The sequence below is a fragment of the Tinamus guttatus genome, unplaced genomic scaffold, assembly GCF_059628265.1.
Source record: "Tinamus guttatus ecotype Peru unplaced genomic scaffold, ASM5962826v1 Tinamus_guttatus_pri_ptg000010l, whole genome shotgun sequence".
Classification (NCBI taxonomy): domain Eukaryota; kingdom Metazoa; phylum Chordata; class Aves; order Tinamiformes; family Tinamidae; genus Tinamus; species Tinamus guttatus.
The window spans coordinates 1695542-1720294 of NW_028288544.1; the positions used below are offsets into that span (position 1 = coordinate 1695542).

At 38.3% G+C, this 24753-nt stretch overlaps 2 protein-coding genes across 2 annotated transcripts in view; both read right to left on the bottom strand.

The window, feature by feature from the left end:
* Nucleotides 1-1395: 1395 nt before the first annotated feature.
* TUBE1 (tubulin epsilon 1) lies at nucleotides 1396-11895 on the bottom strand. Its single transcript, XM_088522061.1, has 12 exons — nucleotides 11869-11895; nucleotides 11722-11795; nucleotides 10571-10623; nucleotides 9378-9435; nucleotides 8926-9041; nucleotides 7824-7945; nucleotides 6356-6543; nucleotides 5276-5451; nucleotides 4350-4490; nucleotides 3056-3196; nucleotides 2051-2225; nucleotides 1396-1591 (listed from the first exon to the last, which is right to left on the bottom strand). The coding sequence occupies exons 1-12, from the start codon at nucleotides 11891-11893 to the stop codon at nucleotides 1433-1435; spliced, it is 1428 nt and encodes a 475-aa protein (XP_088378187.1). The 5' UTR covers nucleotides 11894-11895; the 3' UTR covers nucleotides 1396-1432.
* A 6110-nt stretch (nucleotides 11896-18005) lies between these two features.
* Nucleotides 18006-24753, bottom strand: part of LAMA4 (laminin subunit alpha 4) — a 96928-nt gene continuing 90180 nt past the window's right edge. Inside the window, exons 34-38 of the mRNA XM_088522497.1 lie at nucleotides 24135-24294; nucleotides 22966-23096; nucleotides 20990-21083; nucleotides 19941-20060; nucleotides 18006-18203 (exon numbers count right to left, since the gene is read on the bottom strand). Of these exons, the coding sequence (XP_088378623.1) occupies nucleotides 18058-18203; nucleotides 19941-20060; nucleotides 20990-21083; nucleotides 22966-23096; nucleotides 24135-24294 (651 nt within the window). The 3' untranslated portion in view covers nucleotides 18006-18057. The remainder of the gene's footprint in view (nucleotides 18204-19940; nucleotides 20061-20989; nucleotides 21084-22965; nucleotides 23097-24134; nucleotides 24295-24753) is intronic.

Here is a 24753-nt window from a genome sequence, read left to right on the forward strand (position 1 = left end):
GAAGTTACATCATTGACAGTAAGAATTGCAAGAGTGACAGCACATTCACATCCTAAAGAGTTAGCCTAAAAAACTCCAGCAAAATTTATAGTGAAACTACATCTGTGAATATTCATTTGTTAAGTATCAACTGCAATATGCATATAAAAGCACTTCTTTTTAAACTTTTTTATATGGGGAAACGCATTTGTGAGAAGTACATATATGCTATTAGTAGTGTCAAAACAAGAGCTTTTGGGATTAAAACAAAAAAGCGCAGCAAGAGAGCTTTGTATCCTGCTATAAGATACGCTGCCCAAAATGACTAGTGCATGTAAATTCTTAGATGCTCTGAATAACCTATTATAGAAAGATATTTTAATCTGTAATATCTCATCTATCAACCTTGATTATCAATATAACATTTACAACTTGTACTGGTGAAGTTAAAGCACGTCAATGCTGTTTCAAACATACAAGAAGTGAATTTAAAGCTCAGACTGCTTTTCACAGGAATTAGTCTTTCCCTGGTTTTATGAATATTAAAAAAATGCCTTTACAAAGAAACAAAGAATGGGACACTGACAGATAACATATATACAAATTTTCAAGGAAATGCCTATTTTAAAAATGCTTTCTTAAAAAAAAATGCTCAACAAATATTGTCACAATATTTTATTGAATAGTGGCCTCAAACTGAAAATTGTGCTTACTTATGCAGCCTCTCGAGCCTTAAGAAATCACTGTATTGGTACATTCTGATTTGAAGCAGCTTACTGCTGACATGCTGTTTCAAGACTGTCAAGTTGGCAAGCAACTGGAAGTAGCTGCATATCCTATTTTATGAAATTTCTTACCATATTATAAAAGTCACTTTACCTCAGTAATTATATGCTTAAAAGAATGCAAGTTAAACGGATGTTTTAATCAGACAGTCTTCAGACAGTCTTCATTATAAGTGCTTGCTTCATTCAGAGGTATAGTGTATTAATTCATTATCAAGTGCAACTCAGCTTTCATCTTTGAAAACGGCATATGGCTTCTCCTTTTCTTCCTAGCAATGCATTAAAAAAAATTAAACTGATAGTGGGGAGTTTTCTTTGAAACAGGTCCTGCCTATAGTTTAATTTCTGAGAATTCTTTGAGAACTACATTTTGGGAACTTGCTTTCTTCTCCTTACAGCATGATGACAATTCTACAGTTAGTAGGATGCCTCTCTACTGAGTTCCTCCATCATTAGACGCAGGAGAGCAGTACATTTTCAAATCTTTTACAGGATGGGCCCACTATTTAATATGACCCTCCCTCACTTTGGGAGCTGAGGAGGCAGTTGTCCCAGTCTCATTTCAGAATGACAAGATGTAGGCACTCTGCAGGTCATTCTGGTTAACTGAAGTGGTTGGATGCTCAGAAAAAATAAAATAAAAAAGCAAAGTAACAGTTTTTCCTTCTTTACACAGCGATCTTCAGTCTTGCTGGATCTATTCCAGGCCCACTTTTTGTGGCATCCAGTTCATTATACTCTTCTATTAGGTCAGACAAAGACGATATGGCTTCAGAGAAGCAGCTTTGCTCCATCCCGTCTATATGCAGATAATGATGAAGATGAGCCTATGAGAATAAGAAATTCAGCTTTAATGCTTTCTTGGCACCTGACTTAATTCATTTGCCATATCAAAGAGAGTAGCGTAAAACATTGTAGAAAGTTGATTTAAAGACTGGTTTCAATCCTCTGCTAATGTACTTGGCAATTTTAGTAGCAACCTTCTAAGGCTACTGAGTTCTTCTGGAACTTTTCAAATTTTGACTTACGGAGGGATGCTTGAACAAACTGGTTAGCATCTGCTAGATACTAACTCATTGCTTAAGAAAATATGCGTATTGTCTTGTAGGTAGAGGTAAATAAATGGTTTGCTTTTTATGCAGCAATTGTTGAAATGATTCTTTGTTAAGTACCATGAGCTGGGCTGGGCTACCACTTCTTTTTGTTAAAATTAAGATTTGTTTCCCAGTAACGCAAGACAGCAATGCTTAGTGGCTATGAATGCTATATTAATGACAGAGCCATACCTTTTTCTTGTAGAGCCTCATGAATCTGTCTTTGAGTTCCATAAAAGTTGGTTTCACACAGGTGTTGTTTGCTAAAGCCAGAAGTGAGTGGGAATGGCCCACAGGAGGTACTGAACACAAGCCAGTTTTCCATCCTTCTTGATTCCACGAGACAAAGTTCAGGGAAGGTTTCAACCTATAATTGAGATGTTTACAGATGCATATGGAACGTAAAGAACATAAAGCTTAAGTTTCCTTTGCTAACAGTCTCAAAAGGTTGACTTTTAAACTTTCAGCACTAAGAAATCCAGTTATGACTAGTTCTTTGCATAAACACTCTAGGCTTCAGGCTAAAATTGTTTATGTATTTTAAATTTAAAATGCTTTTTATTAATTTAACATATCAGTTTTTGAAAAGCAAAGTTACAAGGCACTTATTTCTATAAAAGGGACTGCAAGCACTCTGAGTCTCATGAAAGGGTTAGGTTAATAGCATAAGGGAGCAGTCAGTCTACCTATATACTTCAAGTGTAGGCAAAATGTTTTTGACTCTTAGGAATTTTCTGTGCACCTGTGTCTACATGTAAAATTCATTCTTAATTAGAAGTTTGCCCTTCCTGTCATAGCCTACTACAATAATGTCAGAGACAGCAATGGTATGCTAACAACACATGCTTGATAAAACAAGGATGGCTCGCTACCCACATGAAAGAGCTTCTAGTACAGAGCCCCTCCCTCCAACATCCCATACTGGCAGGCGACCTGGACAAGGTTGGGCTTTCTGAGGATGGGAGGAGCAGCTCAAGGACATCTGGTCAGTTCCATTTATTTGGAAATCCAAGGACGCTGTAACTATTTATGCTTTTTAAAGTAAACTATCTACATTTTCTTCTCTTTTGAAATTAAGTAAAATAGTTTGAGTAAAATTATTTAGCTTTAAAATTCTTCAGATGAAAAGAGCACTGTAGACAACTAGCAACAGTTTCTAGAATAAGTACCATGAGTATTTTGTGTGGTATTACAAACCTTTCGATATTTCTGCGAAGATCTGAAACCTGAACATTTCCTCTAACAAGAAGTGCACACGCAAGGTAGAGACTGTGCTTCGGATCTGCTTGAATTAGTTGATGATCTCTGCTAAAAGCATCTGAAAACATCTGATCCAACCTGTGTCAAGAAAAAGTGGAATTACCTTATTAAGGCAGGTTATATAATTCTTCAGAACTCCCATTTTCAGAGATTGAAAGTTTCATAAAGATCTGAAAATAAAGGTACATTTAAATTGTGAATGGCAGAAAAAATGTTTTTTTTTATATCTTCGTATGAAGTATTAGTGGTTTTTTTCTTTTTGATAAATAGACCATATTTCTCCATTCTCTCTCATGAAAAACCCAGTGTTGAGCCCTTCTCAGAGAAGATGGCAGATTAAAATAGAGACCTTTAGTAAGGACATTATGTCAATGGTTACATTAAAAAATATATATATATTTAAGTTGGTTTATATATATATTAAGTTGGTTTAACTACCTGAGGTTCTGGTTATATGACAGTTTGAGCAGACAAACTCACTGCTTGTGGAGGATTTGACAAGAAAATACCGAAGTCCTGCAGACCTTTATAGAACTGATCATCTGCCTGTTCTGCTTCACTGTCTAAAGGGAGCAATAAATCATATCACTACATTAATTTTGGTCAGTGATTTAGAAAAATACAGCCTATATATTTTTGCCCACTTATTCAAATTTTATCCTGAATGGCTATTTTAAAAGATGACACAACAGACCGTATTCTCCCTCTCTTATCTCCTCAAGCAAGTCACATTAGCATCTAACATTTAAGCCATTCTTTTTTTATTTGTTCCAAATTATCTACATATATCAGCCCTGTTCTCCTGTTTTGTTGTTGTTTTTTTTTTCCAAATCACTTCTCCCAACAATCTGCCAAAAAAAAAAAAAAAAAAAAAAAAGACATAAACGACTACTCTTCCCACCTCATTCCGAAATACATCCAGTGTGCTCTGTGTGCCAATGTAACCGAACAAACCAATTTTATGTGCTAATATTTCCAGAAGGTCACAAGAAGTGCTTGTGAAGGGATGGGAACATGACCCATAAGTAAAGAAATGGGGACAGAGGGCATTCTCAATATCGGCAGGACAAATTTGAATTTTGCAGGCTTTCAAAATTAATTATCTCCTCCCTTTCAAAATTCCAGATTTTCTACACTTAGTTTTCCTGAAGAAAGATTTTTTTAATGAAAACCACGGAAGAATTTAAACTTAAAATCTAAAGACAGTTTGCTAATAACCTCTTCCTCCTACCTTCTAGCAGGTACATTAACATCAGCCAAAGTATACAGAGGAGTCAAGCTTGAAACCAAGTAATGAAGTCGAGGAAAGGGAACCAAATTCATGCTGATTTCATTAAGATCCATGTTAAGTGAACCCTCAAACCTAGCAGAGCTGAAAAGATAACAGAACTGTTTTAAAACTATTTAAGTAAATCACTTTTGTAATATAAACATTATGTGTATTTTTCAGTTGTTCCCCAAAATGAAACACTAAAGCAACAGAGTTCAAGTATATCATTTCAAGAAATGTGAAACTGTAACAATAAATACTGAATTTTAACGCTGTGGAGATAACATGGCCATTTCTCGTTTCCTTGCATTTCTCATAACATAATAATTAAGCATCAAGAATAAGACTTTTCTGGTTGTAGCCTTTAGCATTGTTTTTCCGTATGTGGACCCAAGTGCTTGAAACCGTTTTTAATAACAGGTATAATGAAACATGTGACTTTAAATATTTCTGACCAATTGTTTAAGAAAAGCAGACCAGTATGTTTTCCAGGTATTTTTTACCAGGGTAAAAGGTATGTTTTACCAGGAATTTCCTCCATATGTGGGCGATATAGGCAGTAGAATTGTCTGATGACTTTTATAAAAAAAAAAAAAATTGGCCAAGAAAGGTTAATCTCCATGGGCTCCATCCAGTATTAGTCTTCCACAGTAGGCTTTTGCCTGCAGATCTTGTCTTCAGTTCTTAAGACTATCACAGTTACAGCAAAATGACTGACATGTGACTTATCTCCTTATACTTGAAGGCTAAATTAATTCTTAAAAAGAGGAAGTTAATATAAAATTGAAAACAATCAAAATTCTTTGAGATGTTGTAGGCCTGAACATCAGAGGTGCAACCTCCCTTCAGCAACATGACTTTTACAGAGAAATAACCTGTAACGTTACCTTGTAAGATTCAGCAGCAAGTTGGCTATGATGTTATTCATAGCATCAAATGGCTTCTGCTGTACAGTTTTTGTACTGCTTGCACTTGATGTTAACAAGCTGTTTGGCTTCACGATTGATCCTAGCTTTCCAGAATTGACCATCTGCTGAATTTTATTAACTATATCGAACAAAGACTTTGAGAGAAAGATAAAACCAGAAATCATACAAAGAGTCTTGGGCACACAGCTTTCAAATTCAGTACCTCAATTTTTAATTTCAAATAATCTTAAAACTCAAAGAAAAACTAAGACAAGGATGTTCTAGTTCAAGGATTGTGCTAGGATACCTGTTAAGTCCAACCTTTAAACAATTCCAGTCGACTTAAGTGTTTCTAAATGTTTGCTCCTTACGTCCCCCAAATGTACGCAGCTTAATTCGGAGAGAAATTTGAATTCTCTTCAGATATTCTAAAAGTTTATCTTCTAAAAAAGATTTTCAAACTCTCATGAAAGCAAAAAGATATTCTTTAAATATATTCCACTTGTTCTAACTTTCTTATAACCAAAAACCAATTCGAGAGAGTCATCAAAGTTGGATTCAAAAGAGTCTAGCTGTTTATGTGGCCTGGTACATCTATGATACTCATATTCCTTACTATGAAAGCCAAGTGTAGTTGGAGTGGGTTATTCATTTCCCTTGCAGTATCATGCTGACACTATACTATAGTTTTACTATAGTGTTAGTGTATAACACTAACACATTAACTGCTAAAATGATTTTTAAGATTCTTGTCCCCAGTATATAGGAGACTTTCACTGTTTACTTTCAAACAGACAAGAGAAAAAAAAAAAAGAAAATCACCCGAGACTACTTTTGAGAATAGAAGAGTGACTTTTTTGAAGATGAAAAAAATAATGATTTTTAAGTGATAACTAGATTAATTTCAAAAGCCTGCAAGTGACTCAGGTGTTCAATTATCATTTTAAGAAATAAAATGATGCTTTTTAAACTTGATTCTAAGTTCAATACACAGAAGGAAGAAACACATCCTATATGCGGGTTAAAAAAATTTGACAGAAACAGAATATTATTTCTTACTTCATTCTCTATTGGTAGCACACAATCTGCATGCTCATTAAGTTCCTTCATAGCCAGAACACTATTGTATGGAGAAGTAATAACATCATCTTCACCAGAGGGATAAACTGAAGTAACAAATCTATATACTTCTGGGAATTCATCTTCAAGCAAATTCAGTACAAAAGTTCCAAGACCAGATCCTGTCCCTAAAAATAATTATGAATGAGAAGGCAGAATGAGAGAAGATAAAAGGTTTCCCATGTTCCTGGAAACGCACAACTTTTCAATAATACATATGAAAAAAAAAATTGAAGTATTCAGCACAATTCAGATTGTGGAGGCTACTGGCACAGACATTTAGACAGAAAATTATTTCTGTCTTGGGAAAATTTAATTGACAAAAGTATTTCTCATACTAGAGAGGATAAAATATACATTCTCAAAAACTTATGCAAACAGTAAGTCTTAAAAAAAGCCATAGTTTAGGCCAACCAAAATTTTCTTAGCATGGTCTTTTACATATTACTTTAAAAATATTTATTTGAATTTTGAAGGGCAACATTTAAAAGCATTGAACTAACTCTTCGTCAAATATGTCTATAAATTTACTTTCCCACTAGGGTTTCTTTAGAAAGTTTGCTCATTCTCTTGTCAAAATATCATAACCCTTTGCCTCCAACAGACACTTTTTTTTTTAATCAACACTAAGTCAGAAAATTAAACTGTAGGTTCTCTGTCTTGTACAGCTAACAATCTCAGCAGCTGACAATTTCATCTACGAACAACACAGCAGTTTTCTACAGTAATATCAAGACTATCTGCAGGGTCTCTCAAGTTAAATAGATGACAATAGAAAAAGGCCTCTGGCCAAACTGTGTCATATTTAGAGCTATTTGCAGTGTCCACATCATAATCATTGATAGTACAAGCTCAGTGCCAAAACACTGAATTTGTTCATGTTTCTGAGGAGAAAGGCTTAGTGACAAGATAGCAATAACAAATTGACACTGCAAAAGATTTTCCCTTTAGATTTATTAGCAGTGTAGTTACACCAGAATCAAGGGGATTGTGTTGGAAAGAAGACAGAAAAATAAGGAAGTTAAGCAACATCTGAAGACTTCTTCGAATATTTCCTGAAAACAATTTGATCACAATTAAAAATAATTTGATTACGGCAATAACGACAGTGTTCTGAGATCAGTGCCCCTTCTTTTGATCAGCATCATTACCACATTCCCATCCACTCTGTCGCGTTTTATAATACAAGCTGTACTTTTTTGTTTTGGCAGTGCTTACTTGAGTTTATGATTATAGCTCCTCAGTTTTTTAGCAAGCAAAAAATAATTCCAAGTCCACATAACTGGACTGTGCTAGCAGATTTTTATTTGGTATTCTACACGATGTAGACTATTACAGTGATCTTCTTTTCAAGATCTGGGTTTTTCTGTTCATTTATGGCAGGTGTACTCATACTAATCATACTTACCACCTCCCATAGAATGAATTATAAAAAAGCACTGTAGGCAGTCACAATGTTCTGCAGTTTTCCTCAGCTTTTCCACAATATTTTCCCGGTATTGACAGCCATACAGCTTGTGACCTACAGCCCTGAAAGTAAGAAAAGTACTTAGAAATGCCCCCAACAATCACCTTTCAATTTTTTATTCCAGCTCCTTTTATTCAAGATTTTATGTTATTGCTTAACAGTTCAGAGCTGATGCAACTCCTGATTTAAGAAAGCTGCAAAGCTGTGACTATGCCATGGGACAGAGAAGTTAGAACGTGGTTTTAATACAGAGAATGTAAGCAGCAGTAAGTTCACAGTTTTGGAGCTTGTCCTAGTGTTTTGCATGAGAAAGAAATAAACACCCATGTTGGATAATCAAATTATATTCAAAATTGCTAATGAATGGAAGTTACATCCCCCTTAACAATGAAGACGTAAGTATGTAACACATGGACGAATCTTAATTAGAGTATTATGCAAGTCAGTTTTTACTTGCAATTAAAAAAAAAACATAAAACATTTTCAACACATTTTCCTTTTAGATGGTGTGACTATAGAATGCTTTATTCCCTGTACTGCATTTTCCTCTGCTGTATTTGCCAATGATTTACTTTCCAGACTGTAGTACACTGAATATTATTAGAAATGTATTAACGTCTCAGTGAAAATTTTGAATTCATTATGTTCATCACCCACTTCCTGGATTTCTTTTTTCAGTAGTGTAACTTATATGCACAGAGCTGGAATCTGTAATGCTTAGAAATTAAACATATATTTGTTCATATAACTCATTCCAGTGGAAGGAGGTGAATGTTAGAGGAACAAAAATACAAATTATGCTCTTTAAATAGTTCAAAATGAGGAAGAAAAAAAATAGAGAAAATGATATAGGGGTGAATTATCCTGTAAAAATGTTTTCAAAGCCTTCCTCTAGGCAAGAGTAACTCTAAAGGTAATATGTTGTAGCACTCCAGGTGCAGTAGAATGAGCCAGAAGGCTACTGTTATCATTCTCATTTCAACTGCCATCCAATTAGTCGCTAAAAACGCTTTCCAAAGATTTAGGAAGGATTCCTTCTCACCAGTTGTTTCCTGATCCAGAAACGTCTGTGATAAGCTGTTTGCTATCAAACACATCTCTCAATGGGCCCTGCAGAATTTCATTTACTACACCCTCCTCCATATCAATCAAGAGTGCCTTTGAGAAAAGGATTAAAATTCAGTCAGTAAGCAAGCCACAATTTGAAATAATCACACAAAGAAATTTTAAATTAAATTATTTGTAAGATAAAACATACGTTGTTTCTACTGTGTTCAGAGGGTCCTGTTTTGCAGTTGCAGTTAACTAGGAGATCAGTTAGCAAAATTCACCTTGACTGCTTTGCTAGAAGTCATTTAGTAGGACAGCATAGCAGATATTTTAATATCTGTACCTTTTGAAAAATATGTTAATTTATAAGAACCTTATGAAAATTCCTACTCTGTCAGACATAAATATACAATGTAAAGGAATGACCTTTATAGGTTGCCTTACTCGTGCTTTTAAAGAGCAGATTTTTCCTTTGGAAATATCACGACCATCTCCACCACTTCTGGGAAAAAAAAAAAAATCGAAACTCAAAACCATACTAAGAAATAAGACAATGGATACTAGAACAAAATTCAGCCCTTAATCTTTACAATTCAGAAGACTGTTACAAAATAAACAGAGACATACTGAAAATAAAATACTGCTAGGAACTCGGAGTACCCTAAAAGGAAGCAAATACAGGAACCAATCTCGGTGAGAAATATCCTAAGTAACGTTTCATTCGGAAGCTGAAAAGATAAGCACTGAAGGCTTACTTTCAGAAACAGTCTGCTCAGTAGTAGGTCTACAAGCATTGCCAAAAGCATTATCTTTTATCTTAGCATGGGGGATGGCTGCATCATCTGGTGGAACACAGTGCATCAAGCAGCACTGCTGGATTTTTGATAGGGATAGCACTGCACTATGCTACTGCTCAGGTCATGAAGGCAATACAACTGCACTAGCATAATAATTCGCCTGACTTACTATGTCATTGATATTTATTACTTCAAAAATCATCCTCTGCTGACATAGCTTTTCTTTTCTCTTTTTCCTGGATTAGTTATACTGAGCCAGTCAGGGGGAGGGGAGCATTATATAGATATTTATAAAAAATACATGCATTATATTCCATCACTTATGTTTTTTACAATGAACTCTAGTGCCTTTGCACTCAAAGGATGAGATATTCTGGCCTGGCTAAACTATGCCTACACTGGGGAATAAAAGGTAATGAAAAGATAACAACAAAAAAAGCTGCTAGCCTTTATGCAACAAATTAGTCAAATAAAAAAGATTTGAAACTGACAAGTCTGTAAAAATGGCCTTTTCTGACTATCTTCTATATAATTCCTCTTACTACTCTCCAATAAATACTGCTAAGCTTGTAACCAGAGAGCTTGCAATCTAAACATGACTGGCAATTACAAAAGCTACCAAATCTGGAATGTCCACTTTTTGGATGGAAGGAAAGAAAATCAAATACACTCAAAACAGTTCAAATGGAACAGGATAGATAGTACTCTGAAAAGAAGACTAAAAAGCATTTTCTTTTTAGTATAAACTAAATATAATCGGAAACAAAAAACTTAAATCTAGGTACTAGAACAGTTGGTACACTGTGTTAAACTCAAAATGAGCCCATTGATAAAACTTACCTGGTATCCACATTCCTAAAGAAACTGCTTAATGCTTCATCATAAATTCCCTTCTGGAAGCAAACAACATGACATAAAATCAATACTTGTAACACTGGAAACTCTCAGTGCTTGTTCATGGAGTAAGAACTGCTGGAGGTTATCTGTTAAATCTCACTCAAAACAGGACCAACCTTTAAATTCAATCTAAATAGCTCTAGTCAGCATTAGAGAAACAGCACTTTATTGAAGCATCAACTTGATATTAAAAATTGATCAGAGGAGCTAATTAGGAAATGAAGTTTTCAGCAGATTAACTAAATACATCTTTTTCCTAACTAAAGACATAGAATTTCAATGCAGATCTCAAAGCAATTATTAAAGTGTTGCTTTTTAGCTGACTTAGTTCCTCAATGGTAGAATACTGGGACAGTTTCATGCCTGCTATATCAATGACCATGAAGTTCTGGGCAAAGAAAAGCATGTTACACTGATTCCCAAACTAAGGGCTAATAGCAGGTGCTGAAACTTCTTGTTCCACCCCACAACTGAAAGACACCTGACAAGTTACACACCAGCACTGATAACGTTTTTACAGACTGTTTACCATGGCCTCAGAGACCTGAAGAAGAACCTGGAAGTCACTGCTTTTTCCTACACTGGACATAAGGGACTCCATGCGCATTTGGGCTTTGTGCATTGCCTTTCTGAGAGCAGCTAAAAGGACTGCTCACCATTACCTTTGTCCATGCATGCAATTGAGCCGGAAACAGTATGGAAAGAGGAGTGCCTTTTTTTTTTTTTTTTTTTTCCAATTTTCTCCAAGCTGCTTCGCACTGTCACTTCACAACATGGCCTATGCTGGTGTGGAAACATAGGGTGAGCTTGGGTGCAAATGCTTTTTGAATTTAAGGCCAATCACACCACAGCACAAGTCACGGTGGAAGTGCATTAAGCAGCCCTCTCCCTTCACACAGGGCCTCGCACAAGGATTCTTCCAGATGGAGAGGCTTGAGACAGTGAATCCACACCAGAGTTCACTAGCTAAACTGCGTAAAACTCAATGGGGAGCTTAGGGTACAATGAGGCGGCTTTAACCAAATCACCACCGAGCTTCGCCGTTCCCAGGCACGAAGCAAAGGCCTGACCGCTGGGGGAAGCGGCGCCGTTACCTTGTTAACGGCCGCGTGCTCGCGCAGCGCCAGGTCCCAGAAGCGGCAGCCCACCTGGTTCCCGCACTGTCCCACTGCAATGGGAGAGAGACACGGCTCAGGCGTCAGGAAGAAGAGAGCGCCACCTTCCCCTGCCGCCCCCCTTACCCTGCACCACCACAGACTGCGTCATGGCGGCCGTTGCTCCGGTTCAAACTCGGCGCGCGGAAGCCGCGCCCCCCCGCTGGGCACGGCCGTTGCGGCGGGCGGGCTCTCCCAGCGGCGCACCGCCCGCCTTCTCCCCCCCGCCTCCCGCCCGTAGTGGAACGTCCCGTCCGGGCCGGCCGGCCCCAGGCCGCGAGGGGGAGAAGCCAGCGGGCGGAGGCGCCGCTGGGAGAGCCCGCACGCCGCAACGGCCGTGCCCAGGCAGGGGGCAGGTTCAAAGGGGCGCGTGCCGCGGCCGCGGTTCTGAGCGGGTGGCGTTGCGGTGTTTAGGGACCGCGGGTGCTGCTGTAGCCTCCAGGGACTTGGTTTGAGAGAAAGTGGGCCCTGAGAGCAGCAGCCAGGTCTCTCTTGCTCGTTTGGCCCCCGTGGAGATGATGGGTGTGTTAAAACAGCAGTTGGGAGAGGGCAGAGGATGTGGTGACGTATCCAGGAGCTCTGGCCAGCCTTGGGAGTGAACCTGTGGGGCTTGGAAAGCCTCTCGTTGAAGCCCGAATACGGGAGCTAGGGTAAAGACCTGAAATGAAGCCTTTCAGTGGGAGAACAGAAGTACTTGTGTACAATCCAGTTCATTATGTTTTATGCCTTTTATTTACACAAATGTGTAATAAAATGTGCTTTTTACCACCCTCCCCCCACCAAATACATTACTGAGTGGTGGTGTGCAATGTGCCAGATTGTATGAAAATATAAATTAACTTTAATATGAAAAAAAGGGCACATAGGAACTGTTTTGATGCACCTTTTTGTCCCATTAGGCCTGCATCCAACCATTATGTTTTTCTCTAGGCTCCTTTTCATGACTTCCTGTGCAAATAATTGCCCACAACAGAAGCAGGTGCTCTCTCTTGTCTGTTGAGCACAGCAACTTTGGTACTAGAAATGAGAGATGAGAGGAATGCAGAGATGCTGCCTTCTCAGCACAGTCAGTCTGGTCCATAGCGTAGCTGTGCTGCAAAATGAGGTGAAGGATGTGCAATATGTGAGAATTTCACTCTTAGAAAGCTCTCTTGTGACAAAGACATTTCCACTCTCAGTGGGAGAACAAAAGTTTTCATGTGATCCATTTCATAAGCTTTTATGGCATAAAATTACTTACATTTTTTTTCTCAGATATTATTTGTAGTGCATGTATACAAATAAGGATTGGTCAGTGAAATTCTTAATAAAATTTGAAGTTCATTGTGCCTTAATCCTTTATTTCCTCTAGAGAAACTAAGGTCTTCACTCCTGGACATGACCTGGGAACCTGTAAAGATCAGCTGTAAGTGTCCAGAAACACAGTTATACAAAAATGATTGATTTTGGCCCAACTTGTGCTAAAAGTGGTATAACATTGCTTATAAGCACTCTAAGGCTTAATTTAAACTTCTAAATTAAAGATTTCTAATATTAGTTAATGTCTCTGTGTTTCTTTATTCTTTCAGTTTTGTTACATTTTGTGCTTATTCTTTCAGTTAGCTGCAGTTTTTGTGCTCTGTGTCCTGTGAATATGTATTTTTATGAGGTTTGTTCTTCTGAACATTGTATTGCAGCATTAGAAACAGGCTTTGCCTTCCAAGATGCCAATGAGAGGTCCACGAAGGCAATGTAAAGTCATAGTTCTCTTTGAGCTGAGAAGCCTTCTGAATCAGAGATGGAATTGGAATTCATATTAGTATGGGAACATTTCCTTGTTTCTGAAAGAGGCCTATGGGCAGGAAGTGGAGTTTGGCTTGGTGTATGTGTTCAGAAGTTTAATAGCTCAGCTATGTAAAAGAGCTGATTGTATACTGACCGTCTGTTTTGCTGTAGCCGAAGATCCTCCTCTTGTATAAATGCATGGATCTGATTAGTTCCCTTCAGAGGCATTTTGTCTATGTTAATCATGGAACAGGCTGCCCATGGAGGTTGTGGAGTCTCCTTCTCTGGAGATCTTCCAAACCCACCTGGATGCCACCCTGTGCCACATGCTCTGGATGTCCCTGCTGGAGCAGGGATCTGGAGTTGGACTAGGTGATCTCTAGAGGTCCCTTCCAACCTCAACCATTCTGTGGTTCTGTCATTTAGCCAACAGTCTTATACTATTGTGTGTTTCTTATGGTCATTTTATTAGTAACTCTTTTTTTTTTACTGTTTATGTTATACAGCAATAACATACAACAGCTTTGAAACAGAAGTTGAGTTGCAGGGTAAGTTACTGTGTTACTGAGAGGAAATGAGTTGACACTAAATGGTGTGAACCAGTAAATACCCTTCAGTCCTAATCACAAGAGCCAAACGAACATCCCAACTTAAATACATGTGCTGTGCATACAGCATCTTTTTAATGATAGTCATTTCACTATTTAGGCCACATGCTGCTGCAGGGAGAATGCAGTGGAATCTGAACCAATGTTATTCTTTGATTTACATCAGAGTTTAGTTCACATATAAAGGTTTTTGTAGTCGGAATTGTTAGCTTTCGGGGGAATTATCCTCAGACCTTTAATTCTTCATTTTTCCTTTTCTTTTTCAGGCTATTGTTCATATTATTGATCTCTCAGGAAGAAGAAAGATTCATCAGAACCTTCAACTATGAGAGATCTCTACAGGTCATTAGAAATAAGAGGTACCTGGGCCAGGGATTCTTATTAAATATATTCTGCCTTGAAGCAGTTTGGGTATTTCAACTTGAAGGTTGATTCTTTCTTGTGTAGGGTTGCAAATAACAAATTCCAGTACGTTCCATCATGTAATAACATTATAGTTACAGCCTGATTTAGATCATGGCCACAATAATACTATTATAAAAAATTCAGAATGTCTCAGAAAAGGAGTGTGCTCTCCTTAAGGTTAATGCTTATTTTGTCTTTCCACAGAATTGAGGTAGTTATGAAAATTGAAAATATTTAAAGTGGAAATGAACTATGAACTAGAAATGAATCTAGCAATAAAGCTCAGAATTTGATGTTTTTTTTTTCCCAGATCTTTATAAGGATTTTTCTCTCTAGAGCTGTAGAATAAAGCTACAGAAGCCAGGTTGAATTCTGGGGAGATTTCTGCATAGGCAGTTGCCTTCTCTTAAATACCAGGAACTTAAAAATGAATGTAGAGTTGTAATGTTATGTTATGAATCAGATATAGGCTGTCTTTGGTGCATATGGAAAGACAATTTCAAGGTCCATGGGGTCTTTGGAATCTCTTTCCTGCAGAAGAAAAACCTGCATCTCTGTGGCCTAGAAAGGAAGAAGATAATCCTCTACAAGCACAGCTGTGTTTCATTAGCTTTAGTTACATATTAAATAGAAGTAAATTGAATGGTAGCATTTTATGAATTTTAAAGCATGTTTTTATTCAGTACTATTTTACTATATTTTTCATTTTCTGTATATAAAGTATAAGGGCTGATTAATCAGGAAAGTCATTCTTACATGTAAAGCCCACCAATAAGAAATCTTACTTAAGTAAATAGGTCCAAAAAAAAAATACCGTTTATTCCCAGAGCTTGGATATGGAGATGTAAAAACATGTTTTAGCCTGAAGTAGATAAAATATGTGAGAGCATCCTGAGTATGTATATACTAGTTAATGTACAATACTGCATTTAATACCATAATTCCCTAAACTGCGGTGCTCTTAGGGGGCACAAGCATATGCTATTCTTGGCTATCTCTGCTTAACACCGTCAGTCAGCCTTGAAAGGAGTTTCAGTAATCCCTGTAACAAACGTGTGTAAGCAGGGAATCTGCTATCTTTTCTCTCCAGCAATAGGGTACTGGAGACAGGAGTCTGAGGAAGGTTGGCTGAGGTGGTGACATGAGTGGGAATGAGCCCCTGTGAGAGCCTACTGCCACTGGCAGGGCAGAAGCTTCACCCCAGCTCTCAGCTGTGCAGCCGTGGGCTCTGGTACCCAGTGGCTGCCCATCTCACTCATCTGGGGAAAACTCCTTGCTGAAACCAGGCCTGAAGGGTTTTCTTCTGGCATAAGGGGATAACAAGTCTGCTGTGCTCCAGAGCTGGTGCACTAAAAGGGACAAGCCTGTGCAGCTGGGAGCACGGTGAGAACAGGCAGAAGCTAACCCTCCTGATGCCTTACCCTCATCTTGCCTTAGGTGTTTGTGGAACTAGAGCCTCACAGTCTGGGTAGTGATTGGGAGCAAGAAAGAGTTGAAGAGGCATGATTTTTGGGGGTGTTTGAGGAAAATATGGCATTTGAAATCAATTGGCTTTGGAGATCCATGGTGTGCTTGATTCAGAGAAGCTGCAGTGGAGTACTTTTACTGCTTGCTTCTGAACTACATTGGAAAAGAGTCCTGCATTGGAAAAGAGAGGGCTGAGATGCACGGAGCTTCCCTCCTGGGGTGGGAAGGGAACCTGCCCTGGGGACATATTGCCTGAGAGTTGCTGGGAACAGAACAGGATGCATATGACAGCCAGGAGAAGGCTGTGAGAACACTCAGGGAGCTGAAAGGTGGAGCAGAGCTGACAAGGCTGCTCGAAAGCGAGGTAATGGCTGCTGGGATCCACACTAGCTCCTCTCATCCCCTCACCACTGTGATTTTTCCCCAACTCTGGATTCTAGAGACAAGTGGAGAGGCTGTGACAGGCTCCCACCTGCCAGGGTCCCTCTGCACCTTTTCTCTGCCATGTACCCAGGGGTCCTATTACCATCCCTGGCCCAGGTGCTAGTCTGTCTATGATTCTTTCACACTCAGTGACTAAGACCACTTCAGTCTGTCAAAACACTTCTGTTGAGAGAGTAGTAAGCAAGCTACTGATTATATATGTTATACTGACACATACATCTTACTCTGATGATCCCTCCAGCTGTCAATAGATTTAAGACTTTCGGATTCTAGTTGTCTCAGATTCCGTGTTTTGCATGAACTCCCACTAAGTTTTAGTTTGGGCATTGTCCCTTATCTTCCCTTTCACACTTTCTTGCCTTGCAGATGGTCATATTTTAAATTATTTCCAACAATAATTTGCCCAGCAATTATAAAATTTCTGACAAGAGTTTATTCTAAAAAGAAGAGAATTGCTTAGATGTTTTATAGCTTATCACTCAAGAGACTAAGATTTGTAACAGTTTGATATTCAGGCCTATTGTGGATTGAGACATGGTATTAACTTCCATCCACCTTCTGCTGCTGATTTTGCGCAGCTCAGATTTTCAGTCCTTTGCCTTTTGGTTGCATTTTCCTATTTCACTCCCAGATTCACCTCAACCATGTATCTTCCAGGAAACACTCAATAAGTGTTTGTTCCCAGACTGAGGATTATTGCTGTAAACCGAACCCCTACAACAGTCTCACAAGAAATAGATAATTTATGCAATACAGGTTTGTCTGAAACTGTGATTTTAATTCACCTTTCTATACCTACTGTTTATTTTGCTATATTAGTACAAATGAGATCTCAATCAGCTCCTGGATTGAGTGCTTTGATTTATTTATATGATAAATGTATTGATAAAGTTAGAGGAAAAATTTCAGTAACTTGAAATTTTGAAATTTTAAATTTTCTCTCTCCTACTCCTTACTAAATTAAGCAGTTATTGTTCTAAAATTGTCTAGTTTAGGTAAGTGGTCAGTTATGTAATGAAAGTGTCTGCTTTAAAAATATGCATCCTTTCTTCACATTGTGTGAGAATGCTAGAATATATCCATGAAGTCTAGAAGTGCTAGAAGTGGAATTAAATGTGTTCTGATTTTTCATTACTTATAAACCTACATAATCAGTATCCTCTCCGTTCCCTATTTTAATTGAAGAATATTTACATGACTTGAATGGAATACTGAAAAAAAATATTTGAACACATATACAGGATCTATCTTGAAAGCAATATATTTAATATAATTTTAATTTCTTTTATAATGCAACATTTTCATGTAACAGTGTTGTAGGCCTGGCCACACATACACGATAAGAAATAGTAAAGCTCAGTCTTGTGGTGAAATAAGGTAAGTGCAGAAACAACAGCTCTTTATTCGTAGTGATTTTTGGTTGCATATAAACATTAGAGGTGACCCTAAATCTGCTGCTTTCTCTAGATGTATCTTTAAAATATTCACATTTTTTTTCTCCACACTGGCAAAGAAAAAAGCATGGCTTCTTCTGGATTATTTTCATTCTGTGCGCTAAGGAATGTTGCAGTGTTGATGCAATGCAGTATCAGGCTGCTGGACATGTGTTGATGCTTACAGCACCACTAACCAAAGCTGCTTTACTAAAACTCACTGGTTTTTCATCAATCATGAAGTTACGAATGCAGCCAATGAAGGAGTTGCGTGTAGTCAGGCTCGATGTTAGCAGAGACTCTGGAAGAAAGAAATAATGAAAAATAGAGCTGAGAATGCCCCAAATCAGTTCATATGCAGCACCCAAATCAGTTCATATACAGCACTGGTAATGGAACCTGAGTCTTCTCAATTGCAGTTCAGGATTCTATTCAGCAGCCCATGTCACATTACATCCTACATGTGGTTAGTCCACCAATAAAATTGATATAAGTTTGAATTGTATAAAAAAGTTTAGTCACTTCAGGCAGTGGACTAGTCAGATTTTGGAAGAGACAAAATTTGAGAAAGGTGTTTTTGTGCCACCAACCAGCTTGCATGCATGAAAGGAAAATTGGTGCCTGTATTCTAATACATATATGGTAAGAATATTTTTTTCTTCTATATGCTAGTAGGTGCAGCTCTGTTGCATCTTCTTTGAGTCTTTCTAAATATCTAGACTACTGCTGGTGTCCTAGAGGCAATAAGGGTAAGGAGGGGAAGTCATCTACATTTAAGTAAAATTCTTGATAACACACAGTCAATAACTGTTCGATCCTGCATTTTTGGACAATACATTCTCTTTTAAATAACAGAGGAGATGAATCCAAAGCTGCATATTTGCTATTTCCTTCAACATTAGATATACCGTCAGCTGTGTCTGATTTGTTAGGTTTTTGTTTAGTCTACTGCATTTACATGGTATTAGTTAGTAATATCTTTGTTGGGAAGTTCATTATAGGATTCTTCTGTGCCAGGGCGATAATAGTATTATGGAGCCCAAGTATGGCATCACTTTAGTATTTGATAATTAATGCAGAATCAGGAAGTTCTTGTTTGAAGCAGAAAAGCATTTGCAATTACCACTTTATATTATCTCTCTGGGAAGAGTTTTGTCCTAATAAAATTCCAATTTGGAATTAAAGAGTATACAGGCGTGTGCACATAGTTTTTATGATTCCCTTTGGGCTCATTTTTCCTCCTGGTAGTGTGGGATGGATGAGAACATCATGCACTCAAGCCACTAATCCAAGATAAGCAATATAATAAATTGGATTGTTAGAGCTGTTCATGATTGGCATGCAAGGCGCAGAGAAGTAATGCTGCATATTTTCAGTGAGAAATGTGCAGGAGATGACTTAAAAAATGAATCACGTAGTGTTGATTACAGTTTGCATATGAACCCCCAACAGAGTAGCTCTGTCTGTTGAATAAGGGAAGTAAATGTAGTAATCTTGGCCCACGCTTCACAGATGGTCTGTGAGTCACAAATTCACATTAGCAGACATCTGTGCAATAGAAATCGCTAGTCAGAATAAGAATCTTCATGTTTTATGTGGTATTCAAAGAAGCCATTGCTTGAAAAAGAGGAAAGCAGACTACCAGCAACAAAACCTTGAGACTTCAGTTAAAACCAGCAGTCATTTTTCCAAACTTGCTAAAAAAACCCAGTAAGTCTTTACTGTAAGGAAAAGTGCGGGGGGGAAAAAGTGTTTTTTTTTTTTCTTCTCTAGCAAGCTGACTTCTGTACTCACTTCATGCGTGACCCTCCAGCAATTGTGAACACTTTAATTTCAGTGAAGCAGAACATTTTTTTCTTGAAGAACCTGATGTAGAATACCTCTGATCAGCTCTTCTGAGCCTTTGAAGTGCACCAGGTTGTTCACATGAATGCTGTGCACGTTTCATTCTTTACTGAAATGAAACCAAAGCTTCTGCCTTTCCTGTGAAAGCAGTACTGAAATTTGGGATCAATAGCATAAAGCTGCTAAACCTTACCTGGCACACCTCCAATAAACACTGGCTCCCTGTGGTCAATTGCCCTTGGATTCAGGGGCCCTACCACATGGTTGACTTCGGAGTCCACATCCAGCTGCACCACGTTCGCATCTCTAATCACTGTAACAAGAAGGTACAGGGATTAAAAACATCCATAAGCATAAAAAAGTAGCTTTTGAGGGTTTTATGATGGACAGGAGTGTCTGTTTGATCTGAACGCCAGTGTGCAGGCAGAGAAGGGCCAATGCAAGATGAGGGTGCGGAAGCGAGGTGGCTTCTGAGTGAAGCCTTGATTGTCTGTGGCAGTGTCTAGGCTGCAGGGCAGGTGTGCTGCATAATCCAGTTCTCCCAAGCCATTCCCAACAGGGCACTTAGAGTGAGGTTTTGTCCTTGCTTGTGTGCCCGGGTTTCCTTCAAAAACTAGAATGCGTGGGGCAGGGGTGCACACGCATGTCTCTTGTGGCCATGGTGCTGGGAGGCATCCCACATGAGATTCCAGAAAGGAAGTTAGAGGAGGTTCAAATACCTGCAGTTGAGGTATACTTTCTGATTCTGAAATGTAGGAGTGCAGAATGGGTTGAGACAGGGACAAAATTCTGACTGAACCTTGGTGTGAGGCAGGGACTCGCCAGGCCAGGCCTACTAGTTGATCTTTAAAGGCAGCATCTCCCTGCAGCTATTGTGCTCTATCAGTACATTCAACCTCAAACTGAGGAAAGAAAAATAACATCTGGCAGCACGTAGCAAAGGCTGCCAGCCCTTCACCTAGGCTGTCCGTGCTCTGTGAACAAGGAGCTTCCACCTTCATTTGTGCTCAGCAGGAACATGGCTCATCCTCCCAGGAAGCTCTACAGTCAGTATGCTTGGAGAAGGAGGAGGACTGCCTCTTTCAAGGCAATACAAGAAACAGACTTGCATCTTGACTGGTGAAAGGGAGTAACTAAAAATATGACCGTATTCCCAGTATGCTGGCCCATGGAGAGGGATAGCTGAGAATGGAAAATTGGATTCCCTTGCCTTTCTTAAGGGAATGATTAAGTTTTACTGACCTGCAATTCGGTGCCATCTGCCATCGCAGAGACCCTGTTTCAGTGTCACTGAAGTTGAAAAATCCCTGATTCCATTATTCAGTTTCACAGTAACCTGGAGGAAAATAATGTAGTTGTCATTTTAAAACTCCTCCTGTTCTCTTTATCTACTGTTGTACTAATGCTATGCTCCCTGTTCAGAACATGTCTAGTATTTAAGTGATAGGAAAACATTGCTTCATGCAAATTCTCAAAAATCATTAAAATAAAGCTCCTTTCTGGTTTTTTTTTTTTTTTTTTTTTTTAAGGTTCAACATTTCTGCAGTATTTCTGATTGAAACTCAGGGAAGAACATTCAAGAAAAGATTTATTCAAAAATAACAGCTAATTTCACTCAAATTTTCCAGAAGAGTGACTCTATAATTTCCTGTGTGTTATATTAGTGTTTAGAGGCCCCAGATGATTGTTTTGGCATCTCGCTAGCCACTTAATAAGAAACAGCCATGAAAAACCTAAATCTAAACAAACAGACAAGATGAGAGAAAAGAACAGATAGGGGACTTAAGAATGACTGTTAAATTACATGTTCAAGTTAATGAATAAATCTATGGCAGGATTCTGAATTTTGCACTTCTGCTTTCGTTACATGGTGACTATCTTTGCAGATAGTCTACGCTGTGCCCTGTTGCACTGCATGGGGTTCCTAGTGATGACTGCTGGAGAATCCCAAACCACTTTGCTTCTTACAATATTGACAGCTGTGATGCAAAGAAAGAGCTTATATCCAATTTTAGAGGATTTTTATCTCAATATAGTAGTAGCTGGGGATTTTTTTTTTTTTTGTACAAGGACACCAGCAAACAAAACAAAAATGATCCTCATCTTCCTTTTCATCCTATCCTTGGACATGATCTACTGGAACAGTTAAGGAAAATACAGAATCGGGAAGGAAAGTGGCCCCTTAATAAATCACTCAGACAAGCTGTACTGATATAGATATAGGCACTTAAAATGAATTGCTGATCATTCTTACTCTTTCAAAAAAAAAAGCTTTCACAAAACAGGTCGTTAGTAACACATTTGAAGAGAGCACACAATTAATGGTAAAAACACAAATGGTTGCTAACAGACTAACTGTTTTGGTGACAAGCAGGGAGATCTGTTATTACACAGTCAGTTTTGTCTGTGATTCCCATATACATCATGCTGAAAGGCAGGTTTGAGAGGAGTTATCTTTTGTTAGACTAACTGATACACTTGAAAAACCAAAACCAACAAGCTTGTGGATATTCAAAGCTTTCTTGTAAGAAGTGAGCAGTTGTGTGCAGATGGGAGCTTTCAGTGTGCCGTGGCACACTGAGGTGCACTGTGGTTATGAGGAGTTTTTTGCTAATTTACCAAGGACTGGCTGTGGCTATTATAGAATAATAGGTTCTCTGAATGGTATTTCATCCCTATATCAGACACATGCTTTAGGATGGGGTGAATGTCTACTGTTAAAACGGCCATTGGCCAAATGGCCTTCTACTGCAATCACAGATCTACATGCAACCAGAACTTCCCCTCCGTTTCTCCATTGGACTTGTATGTTAAAACAAGAAGACAATAAGTGCAACAATAAGAGATTTTGCTTTTAACATGCAAGAAATAAAAAATCACCAGGCAGAACTGAAATCACCTTGCTTGTAACCACTATACATATTTAATGTGTGGATGAAAAAACAGCACTAAAGTGCCAGTGTTCATGCATCTAGTCACCTACACATTAAATATTTATTGTTAGTACCAGTCAAGTGATCTGTTTTTGTGCTAGGTGTTATTTTTATGTAAATTAAAAGAAGTATCCTGGTTGCCTAATCTAAGTTCTTAATATATTGAGGAGAGAGATAGGAATCGATAAATGACAAATTTGTAAGCTGAAAGTTGCACACAGCACAGTGTACAAGTAGAGAGAAGAACCAGTCAAAGCAGTGGGAGGAAGGTGACCTTCATTATACCTGTCCGTTTTTCATGTGCATATTCAAGTACTCCCCATTCACGCTGTGACCATGCATTAAAATTCCTGAGCTGCTTCGGGGGCGTATTTCAAAAACAACTTCAAATTTCAGGCCTAAACTGAAGGATTCATCTGTAAGGGGAAAAAAGGAGTCAGTCTTTTTTTGTACTGATTTCATGATGAAATTGGACATCTATTCAAAGTCAAAATGGAAGTTCAAAGTCCTTGGTGGAACCTGCTCGTCTTGTTGTAACTACTAAAATATGTGGCGGTGGACATAGATTATACAGTGTATCATCATATGTGACGCATTTCCATTTTGTTTATTCTGCTTCCTTGCGGCATTAATAATAACTTCTTTATTTTTCTCATTATTTGAAAAGTATGTATTTTGTTTAGAAGTGCTTCTTAACAATGTGATGGAAAGCAGAAAATAATTTCTGTGTATTTTCTTAGGCAGTTTTGTATTGTGCAATTTGCTTGACATTCAGCAGTCTTTATACAATGCGTGGGAGTTCACTTGAGATTTGATGATTCAGTAGTAGAAACCCCCTTTTCCTATCTGGGGGGAAGGCCAGGGAGCAAATTAGAAACAGCATGTAGTTCCTCTTGGTGTTGCCAAGGGGTAGGGTTGCTCTGTTTCCTTTCCTATTGGGATCAGAGTTTTTGTGACCAAAAAGACCTCATAAAACACTTCCTGGAACACAGCAGGCTTAAATGACAGAAAGGATGTGTTTTGTCGTTTTGTTCATTGTCAAGACATACAGAAAGCCTTTCATTAGGGTTTTTGAATCACATACTGTTTTTATAAAGCCTAAAGGCTGACCATTTGTTGGTGTACATGGTCTTAGCCCCATTGACTTGCATTCTTCTACGATAATTTTTAGCATATCTTCTGTTCCTCTGTGAATTATTCTAATTATTTTAAATATATACCATATATACATAAATATATGTATATACACACGCATATATAACCCTTTATCTAGTTTCATGGTGACATTCTCACCTCTCAGTATCAGCTCCTTAGCACAATAATGATCTGTATTTAATGGTCCTTATAGCTTACAGGCTATGAAATTGCCACGTCCATCAGGTACATGTGTTATTGTGCAGTACAGTAAATAGGACTAAGGTCTTATGGGATATATTTATTCAGGAGTATATTACCAAGGACGACATATCCTCCTTCTGATGAAAAGTATGTTCCTGCTTCTGAGGGACCTTCAAAGCAAGGTGTTACACTAAATGTCTGTGAAGCAGCAGTAATTGATCTTCCATTGAGCTGCAAATTGCTGAGGCAACCGCTAAAACTGTAGACTGAGTTAATCTGAGGAAACAAAAACATGATTACTAGATAAATTGCTTCTGGAAGGGAAGAAACTCTTTTCTCCCCAATTTGTGTTTGTGATCTCTAAGGCCATGATTCTTTGCTGTATCAGTTTTGAGTTAAATCCAAGAAAGAGAAGCAGGGCAGGTGCTTTTCTTATACTCTGATGTCTCTTGGGTGTCAGACCTGGAGGTAAATCTAGCTTGTACTCTTTCTTTCACAAGAGATCCATATAGAACCACGAGAAACAAACTGCACCCAGAGCAAGGCAGTACTACACTAGTCACACCTCAAGGCAAGAGGACTCGGCTTTCTCTGAGCAGCGTGGCTCTCTTGGTAGGCACATATGGCCAGTGATTACCTTGGAGGCACATACAGTTGAACATCCAAAGTGTGGAGCAGAACCCAGACAACTAGGTCTTGCATCAAGAGAGACAGTGAGGCAGCACTAAAATCTCA